At 41.4% G+C, this 25,300-nt stretch overlaps 1 protein-coding gene across 1 annotated transcript in view; it reads right to left on the bottom strand.

Annotated features, from left to right (window-relative positions):
- The window catches only part of PPP1CB (protein phosphatase 1 catalytic subunit beta), a 30,220-nt gene extending 7,356 nt beyond the window's left edge, over positions 1 to 22,864 (bottom strand). The window contains exons 1-5 of the mRNA XM_030498766.1: positions 22,554 to 22,864; positions 9,741 to 9,872; positions 6,150 to 6,380; positions 5,696 to 5,800; positions 687 to 758 (exon numbers count right to left, since the gene is read on the bottom strand). Of these exons, the coding sequence (XP_030354626.1) occupies positions 687 to 758; positions 5,696 to 5,800; positions 6,150 to 6,380; positions 9,741 to 9,872; positions 22,554 to 22,605 (592 nt within the window). The 5' untranslated portion in view covers positions 22,606 to 22,864. The remainder of the gene's footprint in view (positions 1 to 686; positions 759 to 5,695; positions 5,801 to 6,149; positions 6,381 to 9,740; positions 9,873 to 22,553) is intronic.
- Between the last annotated feature and the right edge of the window lie 2,436 nt (positions 22,865 to 25,300).

Raw genomic sequence — 25,300 nt, 5'->3', positions numbered from 1 at the left:
ACTCCTATGCATCAGCACTGAGGAACATAAAAAAGGTTTAGATGGGATATCTCCTCTGAAAGTTAATTTAAGACCACTGTTGAAATCAACACTTCAAAAAACATCCCTTTGTACAGCTTGCCAGTCTTTTCAATTCACTAGTAACAAAATTAGGAATAGAGGGGATATTGAGGAAGAAGATTAATTAAATCATACAAAAGAGTATTACACAGAAAGCACTGGCAATTGAAATCCCAACTGCAGTGAGAATTAGGAGCTATGCTTTTCAAATTTAGAGGAAGGAGACGTGGCCCAAGTAGAGAGAAGCCTGAATACTTGCAAGTAACACTCAGCAAGCTTTAAACAGTTATGTTCTTTGAGCCTAACCAAGGCAAGAAGAAAAGTCTAGCTGTTTAGTTTCATTTGATCTTTCATTAGGTTTCTGGAGTCTGTTTTAGGGCAAAGTTGTGGATAACATATCCAAACTTGGATAATGTTTCCTACTCTGCTATAACAACATGAGTAATAGCCTCTAATACATCAGATAACTTAGCCATGATGAGGAACAAGACTCAGCCCTACACAGAAAGCAAGGAATACTGTACTGGGAACAGAGTTTGCCTTAACTCACCGCATTGCCTTTACAGAAATCGATTAAACTTGTTTCATCATTAAGACCCATTTACAGTAAATTCCATGTCACTCACCTGTGTCAGGAACATCTGTAGGTCTCATAATTCTCCTGATCTGTTCCATTGACTGGAGATCTGGAGACAGACCTGTAAGTACAAGAAAACAAGTGACTTATCTACATATTTTACCTGTAAAAAGGGTTCCAGAGAACACACAATTAGAGGTTCAAAGTCATACAGCATCCATTGTTTCCACTGTAATAGAAACAAAAGACAGTCTGCTATAAGACATTTAAGTTCCTGAACAGAAGGACAGAGAATAACACAAGTGAAATTAGCAAGGGGTTTTAATTGTTTTCCTATCATGCTTTTAGCCACACAGCACAGAACTCTACAGTTAAGAACAATCTCTTAAACAGCTTACTAGAAATAACCACTGAAGAATAGGATTCCCATTATCTAATACAATTATACTGAGTGCAGATAACATTCTTTACAACCACCTTACTTTATAAAAGCTAAAGAAAAATCCCTACAGTGGTACTTTAGTGTTTTATCACGCACCAGGTGAGCAGCAGTCACTGGATGCTGTAAATGCATACTAGACTGTGTAACTACAATAGCTAAGGAGCACAGAGGTGATCACCTACTATAGCTCAGCTGCTGAGTCATTTATAAAACTGTAGTACCTTTATTACTCAAAAAAAATCATCTATCAAAAAGACACAGCTCTTTCTGTATAGTTTTGCCATATTGACACATAATTACAGCCAAAGCATGGGACTCCAAAGCCACCCTTTGAACAGTTTAAGCAAACACTGTAGAGGTTTTCTACTTGAGGCATACAGGCATAAAAGAGCGCATACGAGATGCTCTAGCACCTTAACATGTTCTTAAATAAGGGTCTTGAAATGACTTAAATGACTAGGCCAAAATAACCAGATGAAGAAAGTTGCAAATCTGGAAATAGAGCATGAAGGCCTAATTTGTGATGAAACATATTTCATATTAACAAGCCATCTCCATACTTAGTCCAGAACTTCGAACATCCTAGAAAACTACCTGCCATTGGAAGGAGTCACTGTGTAAAATAATTTCAGCTGACATCAGAGTTTGTGCAGTGGCAACATACGTGTTACAGGAACAATCCCTCCAATGCATTTGATAAGACGACTTGAACTTTTTTCCAAGTATTAAGATTTTAATTTTTTTGTTATTGTTGTTGAAGCAGTCTTATAAGCCTTTATCCTCATGAGCTTGTTAAAGCTGTCTTCACAGCATTACCTTGGCTTGTGAAGGATGGCACAAATCTTACATCAAACAGCATGTCGAAGGAGATTTAGCCAATCTACTTACACAACAATACACGGATAGTAATATAAATTCAAGTAGATAATCAGCTTTTAAATTATGACCAACCTACCACTTCCCCTTCCCCAGATCTGATCTATTTACATACAGAGTACATTAGCACTAATGGGCTATCTCAGTGAAATAAACCAGTCTGTGACCTTCCATGAGGTTTACAGCTCTCAGTGTTTCAGGGCTGCACCCAAAACATGGAGTTCTTCAAAAGAAAATACATTATTATAACCACATCTCAACTCTGCAGCTTGTTATTTTTTGTGGTATTTTACATCACTGCAAAATAGCAAAACCCCACAAAACTACCTGCATGTTTGTAGGCCAGGAGGTTGTCTTCTTCCAAATATCTTCCTAACTTCCCTTGCACAAAAAGAAATAACTAATGTCTTAAACTCAGACATACAGACACAAGTTGTACATGATCAGCATTAGATGAAGGAAATAAGAGCGCAAACAAAGGCTACTAAAGCTCACTGTCAAGCTGCTGCTACTACAGTCATTGCTGCAACCTACTGTGTACTGAAAGAAAACTGGAAAGTACACAATTGAAATAAGTTGTCTTGTCATATAATGACAGCTAAGCACAGAAAAAGTATCTTTCAGTATACTATCTTCTCCAAGCGTAAGAGCACACCTTCCTTAAGGGAAAACAGAAAATGAACGGTCATTACTCCTGAAGAATCAGCAAATCCAGGCTCTAAATTTGAACCAGTCCCTGATCAGATGGAATCCATAGAAGTGATGGCTACTTATTTTTATAGTGTAATGCAAAAGGTCTCCTTGGATACTGTATAAAATTGTCAAGTAGACTTAACAGACATTTCACCGTCATTAATGTCACAAGAACAGAATTCCAGAGCTTGAAAAATTACGTAAATCTAGTATTCTACTGAACGCGACTCCCATCTCAGAGATTAAAGCCAATGTGATATGACCACTGTATTTCATAAACATGACACTGCAACATAGGCTTAGTTTATCAAACTTGAAAGTAATAACAAGGTCTCTAAAGATTAGAACTACAGAGTGGTGTCATAGATAAGAGGACAATCCCTGTATGGAATATAAAGCAGATCAAAAGGGAGAAGTAGGGAATGGTTATGGAATAAGCTTTAACGAAGCAAGATAAGGAGCAAAGTCAGAAGTCAAGAGGACAGCCTTCAGAAAAGGCTAAAATATGACCTGTATGAGCAATGCGTAAAGACAGGGAAGAGAGAGGGAGGTGATGGGAAGGGTACAATGAAAAAATCCTTTCAGCAGCATGAACATTTGGAGACAGTCAAGAGAGGTTTGACTTATACTGTGAGATAAGAGAACTTAAAACAGTAGATGCCCAGAGTGGTCTAGGTAAAAACAGCTAATTCAGTATTTTAAGCTGTATTTAAGCCTACTGGGGTAAGTTAGGTGCCTTTTGTTTTACTATGTTATGCGGTTTTGCAAAGTTTTATTATATATCCCAGAGGACAATATTTTTAAAATAAACTATGCAAAAATGCGCAATATAGTAAAAAAGGCACCTACCTTATATCTACATGCTAGCTTCAACCTCCAGCAGACTTGAATGGTTTGTGTTGCTGCCTCAGTGTTTATTATAGTAGTAACATCATGAAAAGGCGTTGACAGTCCATGACTTCATGGGATCTGGAATGCAGTTTGGATAGGATTGGAAAAGAGCGGAAAAAGGGCAAAACTGATTTATGTGCTGCATGTCTACTTCCATTTGTTAGGAGCACAGAGCACATTTAGCAGTCTTATCACTTTATTTCACAGCCACAGAGCAGTTGTGAGTGATAGCAATTATAGCTACAGATGAAGCTGATACAAGTTGAAAGGACAATTAGTATTCAATAAAGCAACAAGATACTGAGTTTCATAAGAGGATCCTTAAAGCATACTATGCACAAAATAGAAGTTTTCCTACTTGTTTCCACAAGAGCTTAATACCCCCAATACATTTATAATAAAGCTTTACTTTTTCCTTGAAAATTAGCTTTCTAGGTGTCTTGTTCAAAAGGCAGCTCTCAAGTACATACACAGACAAAACAATCAATTTTGTTCTAGAACATAGTACAACATAGCATTTTACCTGCTAAGCTTCCCTAGTTACCTTCTACCATGCACCTAAGCTTAATGGTTTGTCTGAAACACCACAGTATTTTGTCATCGTTCATTCTCTACTGTTCCCCAAATAAAACAAAATTCAAAAAGTATAATAATAGTAGAAGAATAATTCCTTCACCAGATTTTTTGGAAGCAAAATTATTACATGGTTTTAGCCACTGATAATACGTTATCTCAGCGCAGAAGTGATTTGTACCTCGTATCGTTAAAATCATGAGATCTAGCTCATAAGTTAAGTACCAGTTCTTAAAAAGAGGAAGTAAAAAGAAAAGGACACCACAGTGATTAAGAATGAGATGAAAAGATGACCTGTGAGAACACAAGTACTTTAACATGTCATTGCTACCTGGAGACTGGCAGAGTCAACTGTCTGCCATTGCATTAGTTCTGTATTTATAGGGACATGACAATACCTCAGAGCATATTATGCGTAAGACTGGTAGCTTAAACTAGCAGGCACTGAAGTCAGAAGCTTTCAATACAAGATGCGAGAAAAGTCAGGATCATTTTTACAGCACATTCCATACACGCAGAGCTCTTGCAGACATACCTGTAATTAATAAAGGCAGGATGGCAGCCACCAATACAACCTCATGAACTCTAGAAGAGGCTCAGGAATTTTGGGTACACACTATTTCCAATTCCAAATGGAGCTGTCCAAACTAGAGGTTTCCACAGTGCTCTCGTTTCCACTGAGCTCTAATTATCTCACTGACAATGCAGGTGTGACACCTAGTAGACCATCTCTGATCACTCAGTGCAAGGCATCAAGTTGCTTGTTAATGCAGTAGTTGCAAAGCCAGCTGCAAAAAGGCAGGATGGCTCTTACTACAATTTGAAATTCTTGTCAATTGTTTGATCCTGCAAGGTCCTGAAAACCTGTAAGCATCACTGTCTGTAAGAACATGGGAAGTCCCCTTCTACAAACAAAGGCCCTCAGGTAAGTTCCAATATTCAGAGAAATTACAAGCTTTGGGTAGATCAACACAAAACACTTTTTTCAGTACAAGAACAGGGCAGCACCAGGACAGGTGCCCACACAACATAGATTTTGCAACAGCAAAGGTTTCAGAGAGCCTTGGCTGAACTGCTGTAATGTTAATAAATGTCTGTCTTCAAAGTAAAGCAGCAGGCTTGACTATGTGACCTCAGAGGTCCTTTCCACCAACACATTGTGAAATCAGCTAAAGAAGCCAAGACCATAGAGCTGGGGTTACTTGTGAAGGTTATTTCACTTCACTGCCAGGGATGCCAATGCTAGCTAAAGCTGCACTGACAGATGCTAACAGCAACAAGTGATGTGTCAAATTAGGCAAGAATTCTAGAATTCAGTATCCTTCAGAGAGGGATCTATTGATGGGAATACTTACAGATGCACTTGCCCCTGAGGTAGAGGGCCATGTGTATCAGGTAAGAACGACATCTGTCTGCTGCCAGGTGCACAGAAAATCACAAGGCATAACAGTGACCTTTACAGAACAATATAAGGTTAAACATCTCCAGCTAAATATCTAGTATACACATCCACACTCTATTTGGTATAGCATTAACTCAAAGATCAGGTTAGACACAGCCTTTAAAAGCAGTCATCAGCTTACCTCCATGACAACAGAAGATCTTCTCATCCACAATGGCTGCAATAGGCAGGCAGTTAAAACAGTCTGTGAAGGTCTTCCACAGCTTAATGTTAAATCTCCGCTTGCCTAAAAGAACAGAGTGTGACATTAGGAAGAGAAGGCTGTTTCCTCAAAGCCATCCTGCAATACGTATCACACCCTGACCAAAAACATTAGCAAACTGTCTTCACAAGGCTTTATATTTGTTACTGTACTTAGGTTTCAATCTCCTGCAACAGCATTTCAAGGACAGCAGAAGGCAAATAATAATTCTCTAGAGTGACTTTAACCTTTGTTTGAAATGTACTTTCAGAAAGTTTCAAAGCAGGTTCACAGAACACTGAAATCCTCGCAACACAAGAGTTACTACTAGAATTGTCTCCAAAACACAGTGTTAGTCTGATACAGTGTTTCAAAAGAAATAGGTTTTGCTTACATTCATCATAGAATCCATAGATCCGATTGATGCTAGCACACTCATGATTTCCTCTTAAGAGAAAGAAGTTTTCCGGGTACTTAATTTTATATGCCAGTAATAAGCAAATTGTTTCCAGAGACTGTTTGCCTCTGTCTACATAATCTCCAAGGAAAAGATAATTAGCTTCTGGTGGGAATCCTCCATATTCAAATAATCGAAGCAAGTCTGTATACTGACCATGAATATCACCTGAATAAAAAAAAAAAAAACAATATTTACTACGGGTTAGTGCAACAACATAAAGAGTACACAAACTAAGAACTTGTCAGCTAATCACTTTTTATTAACTGATGTTAAAAAAAGCATTAATATTTCATTTAAAACCAGACTGGTATATAGGCAATAGGTATCAAAAAGGTGAGAGCCATGCTAACGTTATAAAATGAAGTACTCACTAAATGTAAATAGCCCATAGTATTTGCAGAATTTCTATGTCAGTTATGAAGCCAATCTGAAAACCAAAAGCTACAGAGTCTTTTAAATTAAGCATAAGCGTTCTAACCAAGCTCTAACTTGTTCAAATTGAAACAAGGTCAGAAAGACAACCTCTAATCAAGCAGCTACATGGCCAGGAAGCCAGTGTATTAAGAAAAAACTAAGTCACACTATTTACTCTGAAAACAGATTGGTAAAGGATCCAGGTAGGCTGCAGAGAAACTGAACATTGTGCTGGCAGAGAGCCCCTTCTTCAAAGGACAACTGCTTGTCCTCCCATAACATTGCTGTACGAAGATTCCCATCCCCCAGCATTAGGGCTAACTCCTCCTTTGATGCAATTATTCATATAAAAACAGTACAGAGACTCCAAGACTAATGCCCCTTACAAGATATTCATCCTGCAGGTATATCTTAGGAAAAATAACTGTCATGTTACTCAGCATACTGCCAGCTTTCAAATTTAACAGTCCTACCACGAAACAGCTCTTGTGGCAACTACAACACCACAGCATATCAGACTAGCCAAAGCTGTCTGTGAGCTGCCCATAAGGTCCAAGAAGACACCAAAGCTGCTCTACGGTAACTTGCAGAATACACGTGATGTATTCCAGCTGACTGTAGCGTTCATTAGCAAAGTGACTGAATGCAAAAAAGCTATGCAAGAAGCCTTCGGTACAGGCTGTATGCTATCTAAATTTAGTACCTCCTGGTCCATTACACTAAGTACTTCTGCTGCTTGTTCAGTGGCAAAATCCTGACTTTGTTAAGCACAGCTATTCTCCAGTAGACTGTTAACTACTATGGCCTTAAAACCAGCAAAAATCCCAACATACACCCCTTCCTAAAACTTTTTCCGTAACGAAAAAGGGTTCCCAAACCCTTATGCTCTTCAGTTCAAGTCTTAAAGCATACAATGGTAAGAAGAGTACACAACTCTATTCCTCTTTACTCTTTCCATGAGAAATGCATTACTTCCCCTGTAGGCAGCATTCTTCCATAACTATTTCTCACTTAGGAATCACCTCTCAATTTTCTTCTAATAATGGTGACCGTTATCCACTACCCAATTCCAGACACAACCTGAAGTTTCACTGGCTAAAATAATGTTCATGTAAGTTGCAACAAGAATGATTCCTGTTCTAATTGGTACGTAGAAATCTCCAGGTCACAATCAAAGGAAAACACTGACGACTCCTCATTGCTATGCTGAGTCTAATAGTCCAGAACTACACTGTCAATACACTCCCTGGACCTCAGAACCACCAGAATTAACTCCAAGTAAATATATTACACAAAGAATACTATAATTGCATTCATTGTCTAGAACTACTTTCAGTTGCACACATAAGCCAGAGGGACCAAAATACTTAAAGGGTAAAGGAACATTTCAGAGAAGGAATTTTGTAAAGAGAGCAAAGCATTTACTATTCCATTCATTTTAAAATACAGCTTCATATGGGCACAAGTTGTATTGAAATACACTAGATCCAAAGCCTTTCAGTAAAAACCGCACCTATTCTAAAATGGACATTTACTTTCATCTTATATTGAAACACAGCCATTCAAGATGTAAAAGCTTACTTTGAACTGACTCGATTACAAGACAAGACAAACCTATAATGGTTCCTCAGGCCTTGCCTGAACACACTAAAATAGTACTTCAAAGCAGTACAGCTGCATATTTTGCTTCTGGTGAAAGTGATCATCTTTCTTTCACTTTTATCTAAACATGTCTTTGACAATTGCTCTAATACTAAATTTAGATGCACCTGACACTTCCTGGTGCTATCACTGTGTTCAGAATCCAACTTAAACATAACAAATGCCTTATTTAATGTGCATTTGCTACCCTGTTATTATGCACCTAACAGTCCTTTCAACTGTCTCAACTTAAACAAATGAGAAACAAGCTCTGAAGGAGGCTAATTATACTTTGCAGACCTTGACTTCTGTGAAATCTAAATATCTGAATTTTCATTTTTTCCTTTATCTAGGAATATGATGAGACTACTGTAATCTTTTCAGTGTAGCATAAACACAGTGTGGTAAAGCTAGATTTTACCTTCAACTTTGTGTCATTAGGCAAGCTGGTCTGGTTTTTCCTTCCCACCCCACCAAGCAATTAGTCATTTAAAAATGACTTTGCCATTAGTGGGGGTTTTTGGTTTGTTTGTTTTTTAAATTGGTAATATCCTCTCTTAATGTAAGAAACATTGCTACATTAGGTCTGCCAGGAGGAAGCCTTGGAAGAAGCTAATCCATCTTTCAGCACGCTAGTAATAATAAAGGCAAAGACTGCTTTAATTTTAATACTATGACACTTTAAGAAGCCTAATTCAAGAAATTTTATGCTTTCTAAGACTGTCTTCTGTTAATAAGGATGATTACCAGCCAGTATTTACAATACTTTTGTAACACTTTTACAAGCTTGAGTATCTATTAACAGCCGTGTACTTTTGAAGAAGGCTAGCATCTTAGAAAGGCTTAGAGAGGTAAAGAACACACATTTTATCCATATTTCACAGTGAGAACGATATCTGTTAAAACTTGCTGTAAAGCTCAAGGAATTTATTACATGGTAGCTAAAACTAATAGTCTGCATCCAGTTTTATTTTTTCAATTGAAAGACTAATGATGCATTCTTCAACACTACTTTTTAAGCTTTTCATTTCACAACATGTAAAGATCTTTCTTTTGCTTATACTTTTGCTCAAAAGAGCAACTGCAAGACTAAACATTTGGGGTTTTTTTTAAGCAGCTAATTGCTTTTTGAAATAGTGATTGAAAGAGCAGGAGCTCTGTGCAAGCAGTCCCTGTGGAAGTGTACAAGGGAGAGGCTGCAAAACCTGCAGTAGATTAGGGCACAAGCAGCTCTTATTGCTGATGGAACATGCTCCTAAACAGTACTGGGAGCATCAGTAACCTACCAACTGTTAGCTGCCTTTTCTCGACTTAATCCAATCTAAACTGAAAATTACATTTAAGATCATGAAGACCTCATTCTAATCTGTATCACCAAGGTCAAGGTCACTTGCCTTTCTCAGTATCCTTCCAACCCGCCTAGCATTCAACTAGATTAAAACACCTACATAAACCACAAAGTTTACATACCACATATTTTCAGAGGTGCCTCTAGTTCCAGGAGAATAGGCTGGCTAAGAAATATTTCCCGTGACTTTATGCACAAACCCCGAACTTCTGCTTCGGTCATCTGAACAATCTTCCCAGGGCGACATCCTCGTACTGAAATGAGAAGTTTAACAATTAAAGGTAACTATCACACAGCAATAGGTAAGTAAGTGCAGATGAGCTCTATTTAAAATCTGTATTTGTCAAAAAGCCAGCAGCCCACTCCAGCATATCTACCAATTGTGTTGGAATTATGTGTTCCAATGAATTCTAAAATTAATCTCTGTGCTGCTGTAACCTGTGCTTTAAGGTCAGCATGCATTCCTGTTAAATCAGGTTCTCAGAAGAGAGCCATTTAAGCCTTGCTTTTGTCCATATTTGGATAAAAGCAACTTCAAAACGTGTTTAAATTCACAATCCCATTATGCCAGAGTATTCATAACAGGCAAAAAAATCCTGAGACTCAAAATCCTGAACGCACTTTTACATTAGTCCAAAATGAGCTTCTTCAGGACTGCTGAGTTCAACAGGGCTAGCTAAATACAAAGAAAAACCACTGGCATGTATGTATTTTGGGCAGCCGCAATTGCCATATTAGACACATTCCACTAAAAACTATGAAAGTCTGATGAAACCTTCATTCATATGTAACAGCTCTTGAGTTATTGGAACCTTTACGTTCCAAAGACATTCTAATTAGAATTAAATTGAGTTGCTAAATCAATAAGTCAGGTACTCAGACCTATATTTAGCATTAAGTTTTCAAAAGCATTCACATGTCACTGCACTCCAACCAACATCTTCTGGCAAGTTCATCTGCAGCTGCTTGTTTCCACAAATATCTATACAATTCCTGTGTCAGAGGCTTTAATGTGTCTTTAATGAGGCAGCAAAAGAGAACAAATGCGTCTGCACTTTGGCTGATCCAGTTCAATCTTGCACCCCAGCATAAACCAAACTTCAGAGTTCAAACTAATAAGCCAGAATGTATCGTCTACAACACGTGAACATCCTGTTCTGCCATCTGCTTTAGATAGAAGCATTAAATCACAGTAGTACCTACAAGAGAAGTTGGTACAGAACTTTAGAAGTTCAAATGCAAATGCTTTCACAAACGCAAACATAGTAACACATTACTACTAAAAAATTCTAGCCGCAACAGCAGGAAGTCTAATAAGATAGACCTGTGAACAGAATAGCAAAAACTAGTTCTTCACACATAAGTTCCTGGTTTCTCCTCTCCAAAACAAAAGAATAAACTTGCAACTTTTTTTTTTTTATTATCAATATAATCTCCTTTTTATTTTCACTTAGAAAACACACTTTAGAGGGGAGACCAGTATCATTAACTACATTGTGCAATGGGGAAAAAAAAAAGGATATGAGGGGAAACAGTCTGTCTTAGGTCACCCTGTACTACAGTCCTAAGGGTTAAACTCAAAAAGCTCTGCTCTCATTATCACTGCATACTTCTCCAGTGCACATCTGATCATTCCAACACTGTGCTATGCATTTTCATTTATTTTTAATAAACACCAGACACACTTGTTAAACTGAGGTTGGGAAACAGCCACAGCAACATGTGAAGAGGCAGAAATGAAGAATGGTTTTCACAAGCAGGGAAGAGATGTGAAACTAGATCCTGGGACAGCCAGTTTGAGTGCCAAAATAGCAGGAGGGATAGTCTGTCCATGGTGAGCATATACTGGAAATACTCTGCTCATTAGAATCCCACAAGAATAAGGCTGTGGCACAGAGGACTTCTTTAAGTGAAACTCTGAATCAGTACCAGGTGATATTTACCATATGGTAAGTCACATTCCTTTTGCTAATTAAGATTTCAACTACACTTAAGAAAGCAAACAGCTAAACAGCTTTTTAGTTACTCTTTTGTTGTTGTGTTTCATGCATTAAGATGTTGGCTTACTTGTTAGAAGAGCACAAAGGCAGACATCAGACATGATCAAGGTGACTAGAAAACATTAGATGCCTACAGGCTTTCACCTCATCTCAAACATCTACCAAGATTACAGATACACCTTCAGCCCCATGAGGATTATTAGTTTAAAAAAAAAAAAAAAAAAAAGAAGTATCTCAGGCATGACAGTTTTGCACAGGACTTGACTATCCAATTTGTGAGGTACCAAAATGCTCCAATCACCACCTTTTCAAACACTGGCATTCCTGTAGCTTATAATGACGCCTTTCAGACACCAGAAACTCGTTTTGATAGGCACAATAAACTGTCACTACATATAATAAAGCTCCCACCTGAAAGAGCAGAGTCTAAATATCACAGTGGCTATAATTTTATTGAAACAATTGTTAATTAAAACATCAAGGTCACACGGAAGCAGCATGCAGCACAGCTAGCTTTTCAGACCCATTTTTCCTCTACAAACTGACTTCTTTTAGCCTGTTTTGATATGCAATGCAATTCTCTACTACTATCATAATGTTTCAGAACACCAGAATGAAGCCATTTCACACAGATGAAAACCAAGAAGTGACATAACTGCGCACTTTTCACATCCACTCATCCACTGTAGTTTCAGAGCTCCAACCCAGGGGAATCCACCATACACAATATTAATGCTACCATAAGTAGCATCAGACCAAACACAGGGCCTAAAATTGAGACACCAGTTCAAGGAGGGCACTTACAACACTTAAAATAACTTTGATTTAATCAGTATTTCTTAGAACACCAGCCTTTAGCTTCCTTTGAAACTCACATGGAGGTTTAAACTTGGAAAACATGCTTTATAGGATTGAGGCTGGATTTCTTCATTAGAAGACACAGTGAACATGCAGCTCCAACTTCAAAATTAGCTGCCATAGTCAGTATATCCATCATCTTGATGTTTGTTCTTTTCTTTTTGCAGTAGAGCCTTAAATGCTGCAAGCCCTTAACAGACAAACCAACAAACAGGGCAGTAACTTGTTACCACACTTTGGATTCTCCAGATAAGAGAAGTTTCTACAATTAATGGCAAGTATGTCACGCTCTGAAGAGAAGATAACAGACACCTAATAACTGCAGTTACTTCCAGCCCTTGAGAAGTAGAATACAAATGTGGGCCACTGCAACTTTGCAAAGGCACCCTCCATCTGAACAGTCAGCAGCTCCACATAGCAAACGCGTAAGCTCAGTTACATCTGAAGCAGGACAAATCCTGGGGTTCCATGAGGAATAATCATCAATGATATAGTTCAAAGTTTTTTTCCCCACAATCCCCTGATCATCAAGAAGGGCACTACAAGCTGGAAAAATGAGAAGCTACCATGACCCTGAAAGCCTCAGCACTTTACTGGATTTAAAAGGCACTGAAAGGTTTCCCAGTAGTCACACAGAACAGCTGTGCCACAGCTGTGGCACAAGTACACAAGCAAGACTAAGCACATCTTTCACCAGCTTACACTTACACCACAACAAGAATTTTGCTCCAGTTTCCTTGACTCAGCTGAGCACTGTATGGACTGTACACAAGAGCACCTCTCACCACATTTAGTTTTTCAAAAGCCAGATGCCCAAGAGCGGATTTAAGAGGAGGTTATGAGAATGAGATCAAGAGTGTAAGTGATGTTTTTCAGACTCATTTATGAATTCCTACAGCTAGCCATTCTTCAAACATGCAAGTCATAGCTGCATGCGTTGTAACATCTGTAACTCGCTGCAAGCCTTTAACAGCACTGGGAAAAACATCATTTTCAATGGTTGTCATTTATCCCGAGCAGAAACAGCATCTCAACAATAAACGTAAATTAATTCTCTTTAAGATACAGATGCTCTAAACAAGCTCTGTTTTACATAAAAGTCTTCAGTAGGTTCAGCAATTCCTGTTGTAATACACAACCCTACACGCACAGTGCTATGCCAGAACAAGCCTCTGCTGCAAGCCGCTTAAAGCAGAATGACATAGTAGGGAATAAAGAGAATTAAAAGCAACTATACGCATTGTACTGTCAGGCTATTACTTTAGCACAACAGATCTTATAGTAATCTAAAAGCTGCTCTAATCGATATTAAAATGGTGCCTACATCTGCACAACCGTTGATAAACAACATTAGCAAGTCTATTAACAGCAATTAGTAATCCAAAACATGAGTTGCACAGTGGCAGCAAAGAAAAATTTCAGCAAAAATAACTGTATTCTTTTTTAATCCCTCCAAATTCATGCCAGAGAGTAGCAGATTATGTAAGACAACACCAGAGAGGAAGAAAATAAGTAACACTAAGTGAAGTGGGTCAAGAACTGGCTGTTGGAAGTTCTGTGAGCGTCATTTTTGCCATATCTTTCATGAACTGGAGAAAATACATTTAACCTATTCTGTCACACTTGTTTCTGGTGTGCCTCTTGCTCCAAGTAACCAAGCTCCTCATTTTGTGGCATCACTAATAGAAGTTTCTTCGATTACTGAGTCAGCTGCGGTACACACAGCTGCCCTAAGCATTTATGCTGTGTTCTCCAATACCCCGCACGTCCTGATTACCGGACAAAAAACTCACGGTTTTAGCGTAACATTAAAATCCAGACTTCTAAGTCTCAAAAAATGGGGTCAGTATTATTGCTAAGAAGCAGCCTCCTTTTCCTACACTCTGCTGTTTTGCAGGCATATGCATTTATCTGGCCACACAGTAAACTGCATCCATGAACTGATATTTTTTTTTCTAGTGCAAAGATACAGCAAAACAAAAATGTAATCTAGAGAGTTCCCCAAGCTGGAGAATACATCCACTGTGAACTTGTGCTAGGACAAGTGAAGGAATAAGCAGCTGGTTCTGCTTCTTTTCACTGTAGTTCCAGCCCAGCTTACTTCTGAAATTACGGCTTTAGACATCTATTTTGCCAGAGTATATCTAAAAAAAACCCCAAACTACAACAAAGACTGCAAGCATGCAATTTTACAAATTGCACACAAGCAATTCCCACAAACTTACACTCCCCCTGACATTCTGTGCAATGTTTAATGATTGGTGATTAACAACTGTGACATTTAACTATTTATTTCTTCTACTTTAAAGTACTTAGGAGTACTTGATGAATCCCAAACAGCCTCTCAATAGTAGAAGCAGAATAGATTTGGAAGCCAAAGGGGGCACTACCTATGACTTGGAAACAGTTTTTGGAAACAGCATTCTGGAGTTAGCTGCTCTCAGCATTTTTAAAATCCAAGTCACATATTTCCATGGCTTTAAGTCAGGAATCCTACATTGGATTTTAAAAGCGCCTTTTATTTTGGAAAGCAAAACTTTGAGTAGAAGTATTTTGTGTACTCCTAATACTTTGTAATTTAAATTGTTCAGCTGTCATCCAGAAGCAGCGCTCCCTATCTTGCAGCAAAACACTGAGTTAAGCCAGCAACACAATTTTTCAAAGTTTCAGAATTGGTGTAACAGAACTAATCTTAGAATGACTCTCATTCCTGTGTTATTCTGGCAGACAATAATATAAATGAAGCCCTGCCACAGCTTTGCTCAATTCCACAAAAGCCTATTGCTGAATATGCAGCTTCCCTACACAGTACACGTAGCAAAGCCCTGGACCTTCCCTAGGGTACTTCTACTTCACTCAAGCTTCCCACTAAAAATAGGAGAATCAGCCTTCTAGGGAGGTTTTTGCTGAAGAACTGTGTTTATGTATCAAAGTAATATTAAAATCTTAATAAATTTGCCTACACTGAATGTCCTTGGTAATAATTGCTGAAGAACACAGCAATTGCTTGTGAACTCATTTTAGCAGTACTTAAACACAAAGAGACCACCCAAGCCTTTAATTTCTAACCAGGAATAGTACCAAACAATGAAGTGATGTTCTTCTACCCAAACCTGAATTTACACTCTTAAAATATATACTATCCAGCAGAATTAATGCTGATGGAGAAGGAGCCTCACTAGAAACTAGTATGTGAAGTTGCTTCAGGGGATATCCAACAAGCCCATGAAAATACCTAAGTGTCCCTATACCACCTTCACCCACTGTATTTGCCTTTAGTAGATCTGCTTCCTTACACACCAAGGTTCCATAAACTAACTGATGGGTCTCTGCCATTCTGTATCATGCACAGTTCTAAGAATTGCTGAATTCAAGGCTGAAGGACAAGATCACATTAGTTACTCCTTTCTGTAAGCAAAACATATAACCCTAATGCTTGTTATTGGTCTGTATTTACTATTTGTTTAATTACACTTGGGCCTAAAACTCACTCAACTAGCCATGTATAAGGTAGAAGCCTCTCACTATGCAGCATTAATACAAAGCAGTAGCAATTCCAGTTCTAGTCCACTTGGAAGGCTAAGCTAGCATAAAAGTCTCACAGAACAAAGAATTTCAGCTTATTTCTCAAAGTTTGACTTTCTTTTCCTCTAAAGCAGTGCTAATGAAATCCCTAAAATTCAAGGAAGGCAGAGGCACATTACAAAGTTACTGAACTCCTGAGAAGTGCCAAGGAGATAAGTTACTTCCACTGTAATACAAAAAGCTAGGGTTTAACATGACTTTTGCACCTCTTTAATGTCTCAGGTATTTAACCAACATGGTTATGCGGGATATACAGACAAAAGCTTTATATCAAGCTTGGTGTTAAAAAACAAAATACAACAAAAAACACCCAACCAAAAAAACACCCCAACAAACTACAGAAGACGGTGCTGTGAAACTAAGATGTACTAAGACAAATCACACAACAGTAAGAGAAGACAGTAAACGGGTTCCATTCCATGTTTAGATCATGAACCAGATACATTAGATGCACCTCAGGTTGTAGTTAAGTGTAGATCTGCTATACACCGGGCCCTGCTCCCTTCACTGAGTACAGCATCTGACCGTACTGAGCAGTACTAGCCAAACATAGCAGGCTTGACTTTGCAGTTCTAAACCATATATGGTGGTGGGGGTTTTCTTCCTTTTCCAAGAAGTGACATACCTACACATCTAACGAACATTTCATTGCAACTATCAAGTATTAAAAATCCCCCTTTCTACATTAAATAAAGAGGTTAGGGGTTTTTTCCTCCCTTTATCCTACAGTTTAGCTGTACCGTGAGCAAAACACTGAATGACTCAAGCAACAACGGTGCTGTGTAATATCTAAATGAAACAGTTACTGAATCATGTAGCCTTCAAGTGTCAAAATAGCCAGACAGAATAAAGGAACACTAGCACACACCACCCAACACTGGGCTCTTGGCTTTCAGAGCAGTTTTTCAAGCCAACTATTTGTCATGCACTTATAAAGCTAAAGATGAACTAGCTGATAACTGCACTCCTGCACAAACCCCAAAACAAACGTCATTCTTCTATCCCTCCTCCCTGTTCAATACAATACCTGCCCTCCTAGAAACAGACGAAAACTGCCTATTTTCTTTCTCTCTCTAAAGACTATTTCAAAAATACATCCTTTGCAAGAAACTCCTAAATAAGTTCTCCCTGTTTATTTTTCTAATGGAAAATTATCCAGTGATTTCACACCAAACCAGGTAATAACCCTTGTTTATTCAAGGTTCACCTCCATGGTTTCCTTACATTGTTTTTCAACAGATCATTAAGGTGTATTTTCCTTCTCTACAACCGCCTCTCTTCAGTATCAGTTACGGAGCCTGTGGAACTGCACGCACTACTACTGTATCATACCACACCAACAGGCTGGCTGGACATTTTAATTAAGACACTAACCAAACAAGAAATCCATTATTGGCCATAATATATTAGGCCAGTAGCTCTCCAGCGTTTAAAACTAGTAAGAAAAATCTCAATTATTTCACAAGCATTTAAAATCCAAATTCCATTTGAAAAGGTGAATATTCAAATTTCTGTCTTTATCACAACTGCAAGACCTCTGAAATCAGAAGAAAATTAAGGTCACAGTTTTCTTAGAAGACATCAAATGACATAAGAACACCACACAAACAGCTTTTAAGACAAAAAAAAAAAAATCACACTGAGCTGAACGTTGAAGCAATAACCACTCTCCCTGTCTACTGAAAGTTTGACAACTCTCATCTTGGGTAAGCATTTCACAGCTTTCTTGGTGGATCAGTACTGTCAGAACTGGTAGACCTCCCAGCATCATCAAAAATAATTTTGTTTTAGAACAGATCCACATTAAGTTCTATCAAATGAATTTCAATAGTTCATTTTTAATATGTTAGCTAGATTTAGGCAAGCAAGCAGTCTTGCCTAAGCAACGTAAGGGGGGTTTTGTACAGCTATATAAAGTCTTCACAGAAATCCAGCCTGAGTTTAAGGCTATTGTATGTCTGGGTTTCTCCAAGAACATCCTCTCTTTCATACTGCAAACTCCTTAGTGCTTAACAAAACAGGTGCCTACATATTTGAAGGTGCAGAAAGTCCAGTCCAGCTTGGCTGCCTTATATCCAGAAATTTTAAGAGACACATACAGCAAAGAAACAGCAAGCCCAACACCCAGACAAAAATATGGCAGTCTTACTCAGCATCATCCACAGCACTCTTTACAAGTAAGGTCACACCTATTTCAGCATCCTTGCTTTGATATAGAAGGAGCTTTTCCACACATTACCGAAGTTTAAATTGGCTTAGAGTCTGGCTTAAATGTAAAACTGGTGTCTCCCTTTAGCTCAGCATTTTTGCAAATTTCAGGGCATTTCCCACCGAGTGATCATGATGCACCTAGATGGGGCAAAACACAACACACGTAGAAATTTTAGCTGCAGAGACTAAGAAATAAAACTGTGTTCGAAGAAGAAAAACTTCTCTGCTCATCCTGAAGAGAAGGCTCCCAGGAGACATTATTGAGGCCTATGAATACTTAAAGGGGGCTTATAAGAAAGATGGGGACAGACTTTTTAGCAGGGCCTGTTGCGATAGGACAAGGGGTAATGGTTTTAACCCAAAAGAGGGAAGATTTAGACTAGATGTAAGGAAGAAATTTTTCACTATGAGGCTGGTGAAACACTGGAACAGGTTGCCTAGAGAGTTGATGGATGGCTCATCCCTAGAAACATTCAAGGTCAGGTTGGATGCGTCTCCAAGCAACCTGATCCAGTTGAAGGTGTCCCTGCTGATTGCTGGGAGGTGGGGTTGGCCTAGGTGACTATATTTCGCATCTGCTGCACTCATGACAGTTTCGTGTATGTGTATACTCCTATGCTGTCCACAGCCAGAATGGACTGGGAAAAATCTATCCACCAGATGGCATAGCTGGGAAGGTAGGAAGGAAAAAAAAAAACCCACAAAAACTACCAACCCAACCCCCACTCCCCCCCCAAAAAAAAAACACCACAAAAAAGTCTGTACACTGAAGCAAAAATGAGGCTATCATTATTTGTGTAGCATAGTACAATTAACTCTGACCCATGAGTACAGTTCTGCATGCCACTACAAGGAGGAAACAGTCTTAAGACTAATTTGGCTTATTCGCTGTCATGGTCACATCAGTCCAAAATGTTTTAGCAAAGCTATGGAATTTTGTGTTTACATGACCTGCAAATCTCTGCAGATTCACTTATAAGTGATTTCTTTATCAAAAGAAACCTTATAATAAAGCTCAAAGTAGCTCCAAGATCAGTCAGGCTACATCTAAGAGCACAAGCATCTCCCTCACTCTTCTAGTAAGGAAAAAAGAATGGAAATTTAAGTCTGGAGGTAGAAGAAATAAAAGAAAGCATTGCTACGTTTAGACATTATGCATACAGTATACACTTTTAGCTTTACTTCCCTCCAAACAGAACTTATAAGGCATCATTAACTAGTAACCAAGTACTAGACATACTGCAAGAGAAAGTCAATTCAAAACAAGCTCTTACCATTCCTAAATTCACCACTTAATGAATAAAGAGGATAAGAAATTGGTATATGCAAAAGAACACGGACATTAAAAGTAATGTCCTGGAAGACTATCCCAGTGCATTACACTATAGTTCAGTTGAGTCTTGCTGAAAACTATCCCCAGTTTAACTCAAAGAGTTAATCAGTCTGGCTTCCAGCACTCAAAAGATCACTAAAATAAGTTCAGGATAAGACTACATGTACATGTGTTGAGGGTTGGGAAAACGTTCCTGATGAATTCCCCCAAGCAGCCTGGATATGGGCCACCTCATAATGCTACTGCAGAAAAAAAGGAGAAAAAAAAAAAAAACGCAAACCAGAAACACCAAAAACCAAAACCACAACAAATGGAGGGTAAGATGATCTGAGGTAATTCCAACCAAAAGGTGAGTTAATGTGTCATTTAATGCACATTTCCCCTCTTCCCCCCCAAAGGTAGTCTTAAGCAACAAAGGTAAAAACAGTTACAGTAACCTAATTAAGTATGAGCAAGAACTCATGACAGCTAATATCACAGCCTAGAAACAGGTGTCACCAGCCAGCAACCCAGTGACAGCAGGGAAGTTTCCTGTTGCTGTGGCTTTTGATACATATTTGCTACCCTTTCAAATATAGGTGCAGCAGCCACTGAGAGACAATTGCAGACTGCTATTCAAACTTAAAGCCATCCATTTCACTGAAAGTAACCAAAAGGACTAAATATGTACTGCATGACATCTCATAAAGGTGTCTATTATTTCAATGTGCATTTTCACAGCTCAAAAGCCATGTTCCCCTATCCTTTAAGTAAAAGTTGAAGTCTGGATAATGGACCCAAAAAACTTGCTCTAAACTAACTGCTCCAGAGATGAGAGTCAATAGCAATCTTTCAGCGCAAGTGGCACGGGGAGGCATTCATACTCACTCTACCAGAACAGGTCAGCTAAGCAACAGCATGAGCTGTAGAATGTGAGCTGCCAATTGTACAAAAAAACCCTTCATTGTGAAACACTGCTATCTGAACCACAGCTTAAAATACTGTATGCTAGCAGAACAACTGAAAGATGTTAAACGGAAGCAAAAATAATTCACGCAAAAAGCAGTCTTTTAATAAGTTGTTTTTTGTTGGGTTGGGTTTTTTCCACCACAAATAAAACCTCTAAGAATCTACTCCCTTTCAGATAAAAGATGTATCTACTACTGTTAGTAGCTGACAAGCAGAGAAAAACACTCAATTTCCCTTAAGAATCTTCCTAACCTCTGCTCAGAGGAAGAAACAGACTTGGAAACAAGAGATGAAAAATTATAAGCAAAGCTTCGTTCAGAAGTTGCACATAGATATCCCTAAAGCTTAAAAGTACTGTGGAACACAAAGCACAGATCAGGTTGTTCAGACACAAGGCACCCAAACATAACTCCAAAAGCTAGAAAGTTGCAACACAAGTATTTATGGTGTACGTAAAAGGTACAGAACACACATTTTAAAAGACTTAGTTACAAAAAAGATAACCAGAATAATATGTAAGATAATAGGGAGCAGAACAGTCCAACAAGTTGCATACCAAAACAGTGCAGAACCCCCTGCTCTTGAAGCAATCTGTATTTAAGTAACTACACCAATGAGCAAAGAGTACCTTTCAAATACGTTTTTTAAAGTATCCCTCAAAAAACCCACCACTACACACACACATGACGTTCCCCAAAAAACCTGCATTATGAAGTCAACATTTACTAGGCTATTATTTGTCTTAAAAACCTACCTACTAATCTGGGTTTCAACATCCAGAAAAGGGGAGTTTTATCTGTATTAGTGATTAAAGATAAACTTCAGCTGATGATACCATACTAAACTGCATACCTTAAATCACAAACATGAGCACAACTGCCCAAAACCTTTACGTGTTCTAAAACATTGATGTTCTTGTTCATAATTAAGTTTCTAAAAAGAACAGATAGAAACCACTAAAAAAAAAAAAATCCTCAAAGCCCCAAAAACTCTGCTCTGCAGTAACTCGCTGAACGAAACTTTCAGACTTACAAAACTTGTTTCACATCCAGAACTGTACATACTCCATAAATTCCTTTCTCTAAGCCTTCTGCAAAGTGATCCAACTATTCAAGGCGTACAGCAACCAAGTAAGTGAACAGTGCATACCCACGCATGTACTCTCATCTCCAACACAGCAGGTATTTGTTGAATGTGAACTAAAGATTAATGGGAGAAGGGGCCTAAAAAGACTAAGCATTCAAGACATAACTTAAACAAAATGCTACCAGTAGTTCCTCAGCTTCTGCGAAAGTAGGCAGTAAGTTTTCTTAAAGAAAAGGCTCACTATTTAATACACGCAAAATCCTTCATAGCTTTTATTAGCCATGCATTAAAGCCACTTTTGGAGACTGCCCCGTAGGCAGACAGAGGAATGTCAGAGCACTAAATCCCTCCGCTTCCACTGACACTCACGTACATACAACTCCATACATAACGCAGCTCTAGACAAGAATCTTAAACACGGAGGACTGCGACTAACCCAACCGGAGAAAGGGATAATGTCGCCCATAGCTCAGCTAGCGAGGTTTCTCCAGCTCGCCCCTCAGCCAGGCAGCTGCAGCGGGGTGGAAAGGGAAGAAGGAAACTCAGGCGCTTTATTTTATCTTTTAAATACGAAGACAACCACTACACCTAGATGGGGAGGAAGGACCCCTGCGCACACCAGCGCCAAAAGGACGCTCGAATGCGCCCCTCCTCCCTCCGAGGGGCTCCGCAGGGCCGGGCCCGGGCACCGCCGAGCAGCGCCGCCACCCTCGGGGCCGCCACCCGGGGCTCGGCGGCGTGGAGGACACGCTGCCGCCGCTCCCCCAGCCGCAGCACGCGCCGCGCCCGCCCCACCCGCGTCCTCCCACCCCGCCAGCAGCCCCGTCTCCCGCGGGGAGCCCGGGGGAAGGCGGCGGCGCCGTCTGGCTCTCCGCGGCGCGGCAGGCGGACGGGGCCGCCGGCTCCTCGCTCACCTTCCAGCAGCCGGGTGATGAGGCTGTCCACGTTCAGCTCCCCATCCGCCATTTTGTGGCCACCAGACTCGGTCCCGGGCGGGGAGGAGGGCGGGGTGGAGGGCGCTTCACGGAGGAGGAGGAGCGGGGAGCAGTGGCCGCAGCTGCTGTGGCTCCCCCCACCCCCCTCCGACAGTCCCCTGCGGCCGCCCGCCCGCCTGCTCCCGCGCTGGCAGCCGAAAGCGCCGCGCCCGCTCCCTCACAGCTAAATGGGGGGAAGCAGCCACCCCTCCTCCCCGCGCCTCCTCCCCGCCTCAGAGGCCGCCACGGCGCATGCGCCCCCTTACCCCGGCCGCCGCTCCACCGCCCCGCGCACCGGGCACCGCGCAGGCGCCGGAGGTGCTGGCGGGCTCCGGGGCGCATGCGCAGAGCGTCACCCGCCCTCCCGCGCTCCTGCCCCGCGGGTCTCCCGGTAGCCGCCCGGGCGCCGTGGGGTGCGGGCGCCGCTCGGCGGGGCCGGCTGGGCACCCTCAGGAGCGAGCTGCACAGCCCCTTCGGCCCGGCCCGGGCCGGGGTCTCCTGCCCTGTCCTTTGTGGGTCCGAGTCGGGGTCAGCCCCTTAGCCCCCGCGGAGCGCAGCGCGGTGAAGCCTTTCCTGTCACGACGGCTGCAGCGGCTGGTCGTGCGGGCTGGGCAACGCTGCTGGCTGTGCTGTAGCTCGGGGAGCGGCTCCGAGGACGGGGCATTCTCGGCATTTCTCATGGTGCCCCACGTCCTTTTGCTGCAAGGAAAGTGGCAGCATTACCTTAGGAAGAGGTTACGTTGGCAGGCATCAATTAGGGACAAAAGGCAAGGAAATAAGTCCTAGTAGGCTGCGTGTAACCTGTGTGTCACCCCTTCTCCTGTCGAAACCGCCTGTGAAAGCTCACAGTTTATTGAAAATACCTGTCAGAACTGGAATGACAAGTTGTGCTTTTCGTAGCCCTCGTCTAACGCAGCTGTCAGAATAAAGCTCCCAGCCCGTGTGGTTTATGTTTCATTGCAGCTGGACGTGCTGAGAGTACTTTTTTGGTGATTTCTGAAACTTTTTTTAAGATGAGCACTGTAAAGACACGTTTGTTTACATACTTTAGTCAGGGGCTGCTTGCCTTGGATGGACAGAGAACTGCTTTAAAATGTAGGTGGTGAAAACTGCTTGTGAACTGGGACAGCAGACAAATACACGTATGTTGCCAAAATAACGAAGTGCAGATGTTCTAGGAAAACAAAAACAACCCCAAAAACCCCAAAACCAGGCAGCTTATTTATATGCCTAAATGTAGATGTTGATGTAGAAACTTATTTCTGGGCTCGAACTTGAGTTTTTCTGTCGGTCTGTACAAGCCAGCAAAATCCCATCACCTTAAATAATTTCAACCCCCTTTTTTTTTAATCTCTTGAGGAGGAGAAAATGAGCATGAGCAAAACAAAAGCAATCAGGGACACTGGTCAGTGGGAAGGGGAGAGGGGAAGCCATGAGGGGTGAGAGGAGATCGTGAGGGGAGAGCAGGGGCAGCCATAAAGGGATTTGGTGAGGGGAGAGCAGGAGCAGTCAAGAAGGGCAATTGTGAGGGGACAGGAGTGGCGGCCTTGAGGGGTGAGGGAAGATCATGAGGGGAGAGCAGGGGCTACCATGAGGGAAGATCATGAGGGGAGAGCAGGGGCGGTCAAGAGGGGTGATCGTGGAGGGACAGGAGGGGCGGCCATGAACAAAGATTGTGAGAGGAGAGCAGGGGCGGCCATGAGGGGAGCTCATGAGGGGAGAGAGGGGACAGCCATGAGGGGAGATCGTAATGGGAGAACAGGGGCAGCCATAAGGGGAAATTGTGAGGGGAGAGCAGGGGAGGCCATGAGGGAAGATGATGAGTGGAGACATGGGGCAGTCGTGAGGGGTGAGGGGAGATCGTGATGGGAGAATAGGGGCAGCCATAAGGGGAAATTGTGAGGGGAGAGCAGGGGAGGCCATGAGGGAAGATGATGAGTGGAGACGTGGGGCAGTCATGAGGGGTGAGGGGAGATCATGAGGGGAGAACAGGGGCGGCCATGAGGGGAGATGGTGATGGGAGAGCAGGAGCAGCCATGAGGGAAGATCATGAGGGGAGAGCAGAGGTGGCCACGAGGGAAGATCATGAGGGGAGAGCAGCAGCAGTCATGAGGGGTGATCGTGAGGGGACAGGAGGGGCGGCCATGAACAAAGATCGTGAGGGGAGAGCAGGGGCGGCCATGAGGGGAGCTCATGAGGGGAGAGGGGGGACAGCCATGAGGGGAGATCATGATAGAACAGGGGCAGCCATAAGGGGAAATTGTGAGGGGAGAGCAGGGGTGGCCGTGAGGGGAGACGTGGGGTGGTCATGAGGGGTGAGGGGAGATCGTGAGGGGAGAACAGGGGCGGCCATGAGGGGGGATAGTGATGGGAGAACGGGCTGCCGTGAGGGAAGATCATGACGGGAGAGCAGGGCCTGCCAAGAGGGAAGATCATGAGGGGAGAGCAGGGGCTGCCACGGGCAGTGAGAGGTGGCCATGAGGGGAGATCTTGAGGGGAGATGAGGGGCAGGGTTTGCAGCTATATAGTGTGGGCCACTACGAGGGGGCAGATGAGGGGAGGCTGTGACTGGAGGTCATGAGAGGCAGCCATGAGGGAGATCAGTTTGCCCTTGGTGACATGGTTTAGTGGTGGGCTTGAGAGTCCTGGGGTAACGGAGGGCTCGACGATCTTAATGGTTTTTTCCA

This window comes from Strigops habroptila, chromosome 10 (assembly GCF_004027225.2).
Source record: "Strigops habroptila isolate Jane chromosome 10, bStrHab1.2.pri, whole genome shotgun sequence".
Lineage (NCBI taxonomy): Eukaryota > Metazoa > Chordata > Aves > Psittaciformes > Psittacidae > Strigops > Strigops habroptila.
Note: the sequence above shows the minus strand (reverse complement) of the source record. Positions and strands in the feature narration are given on the sequence as shown.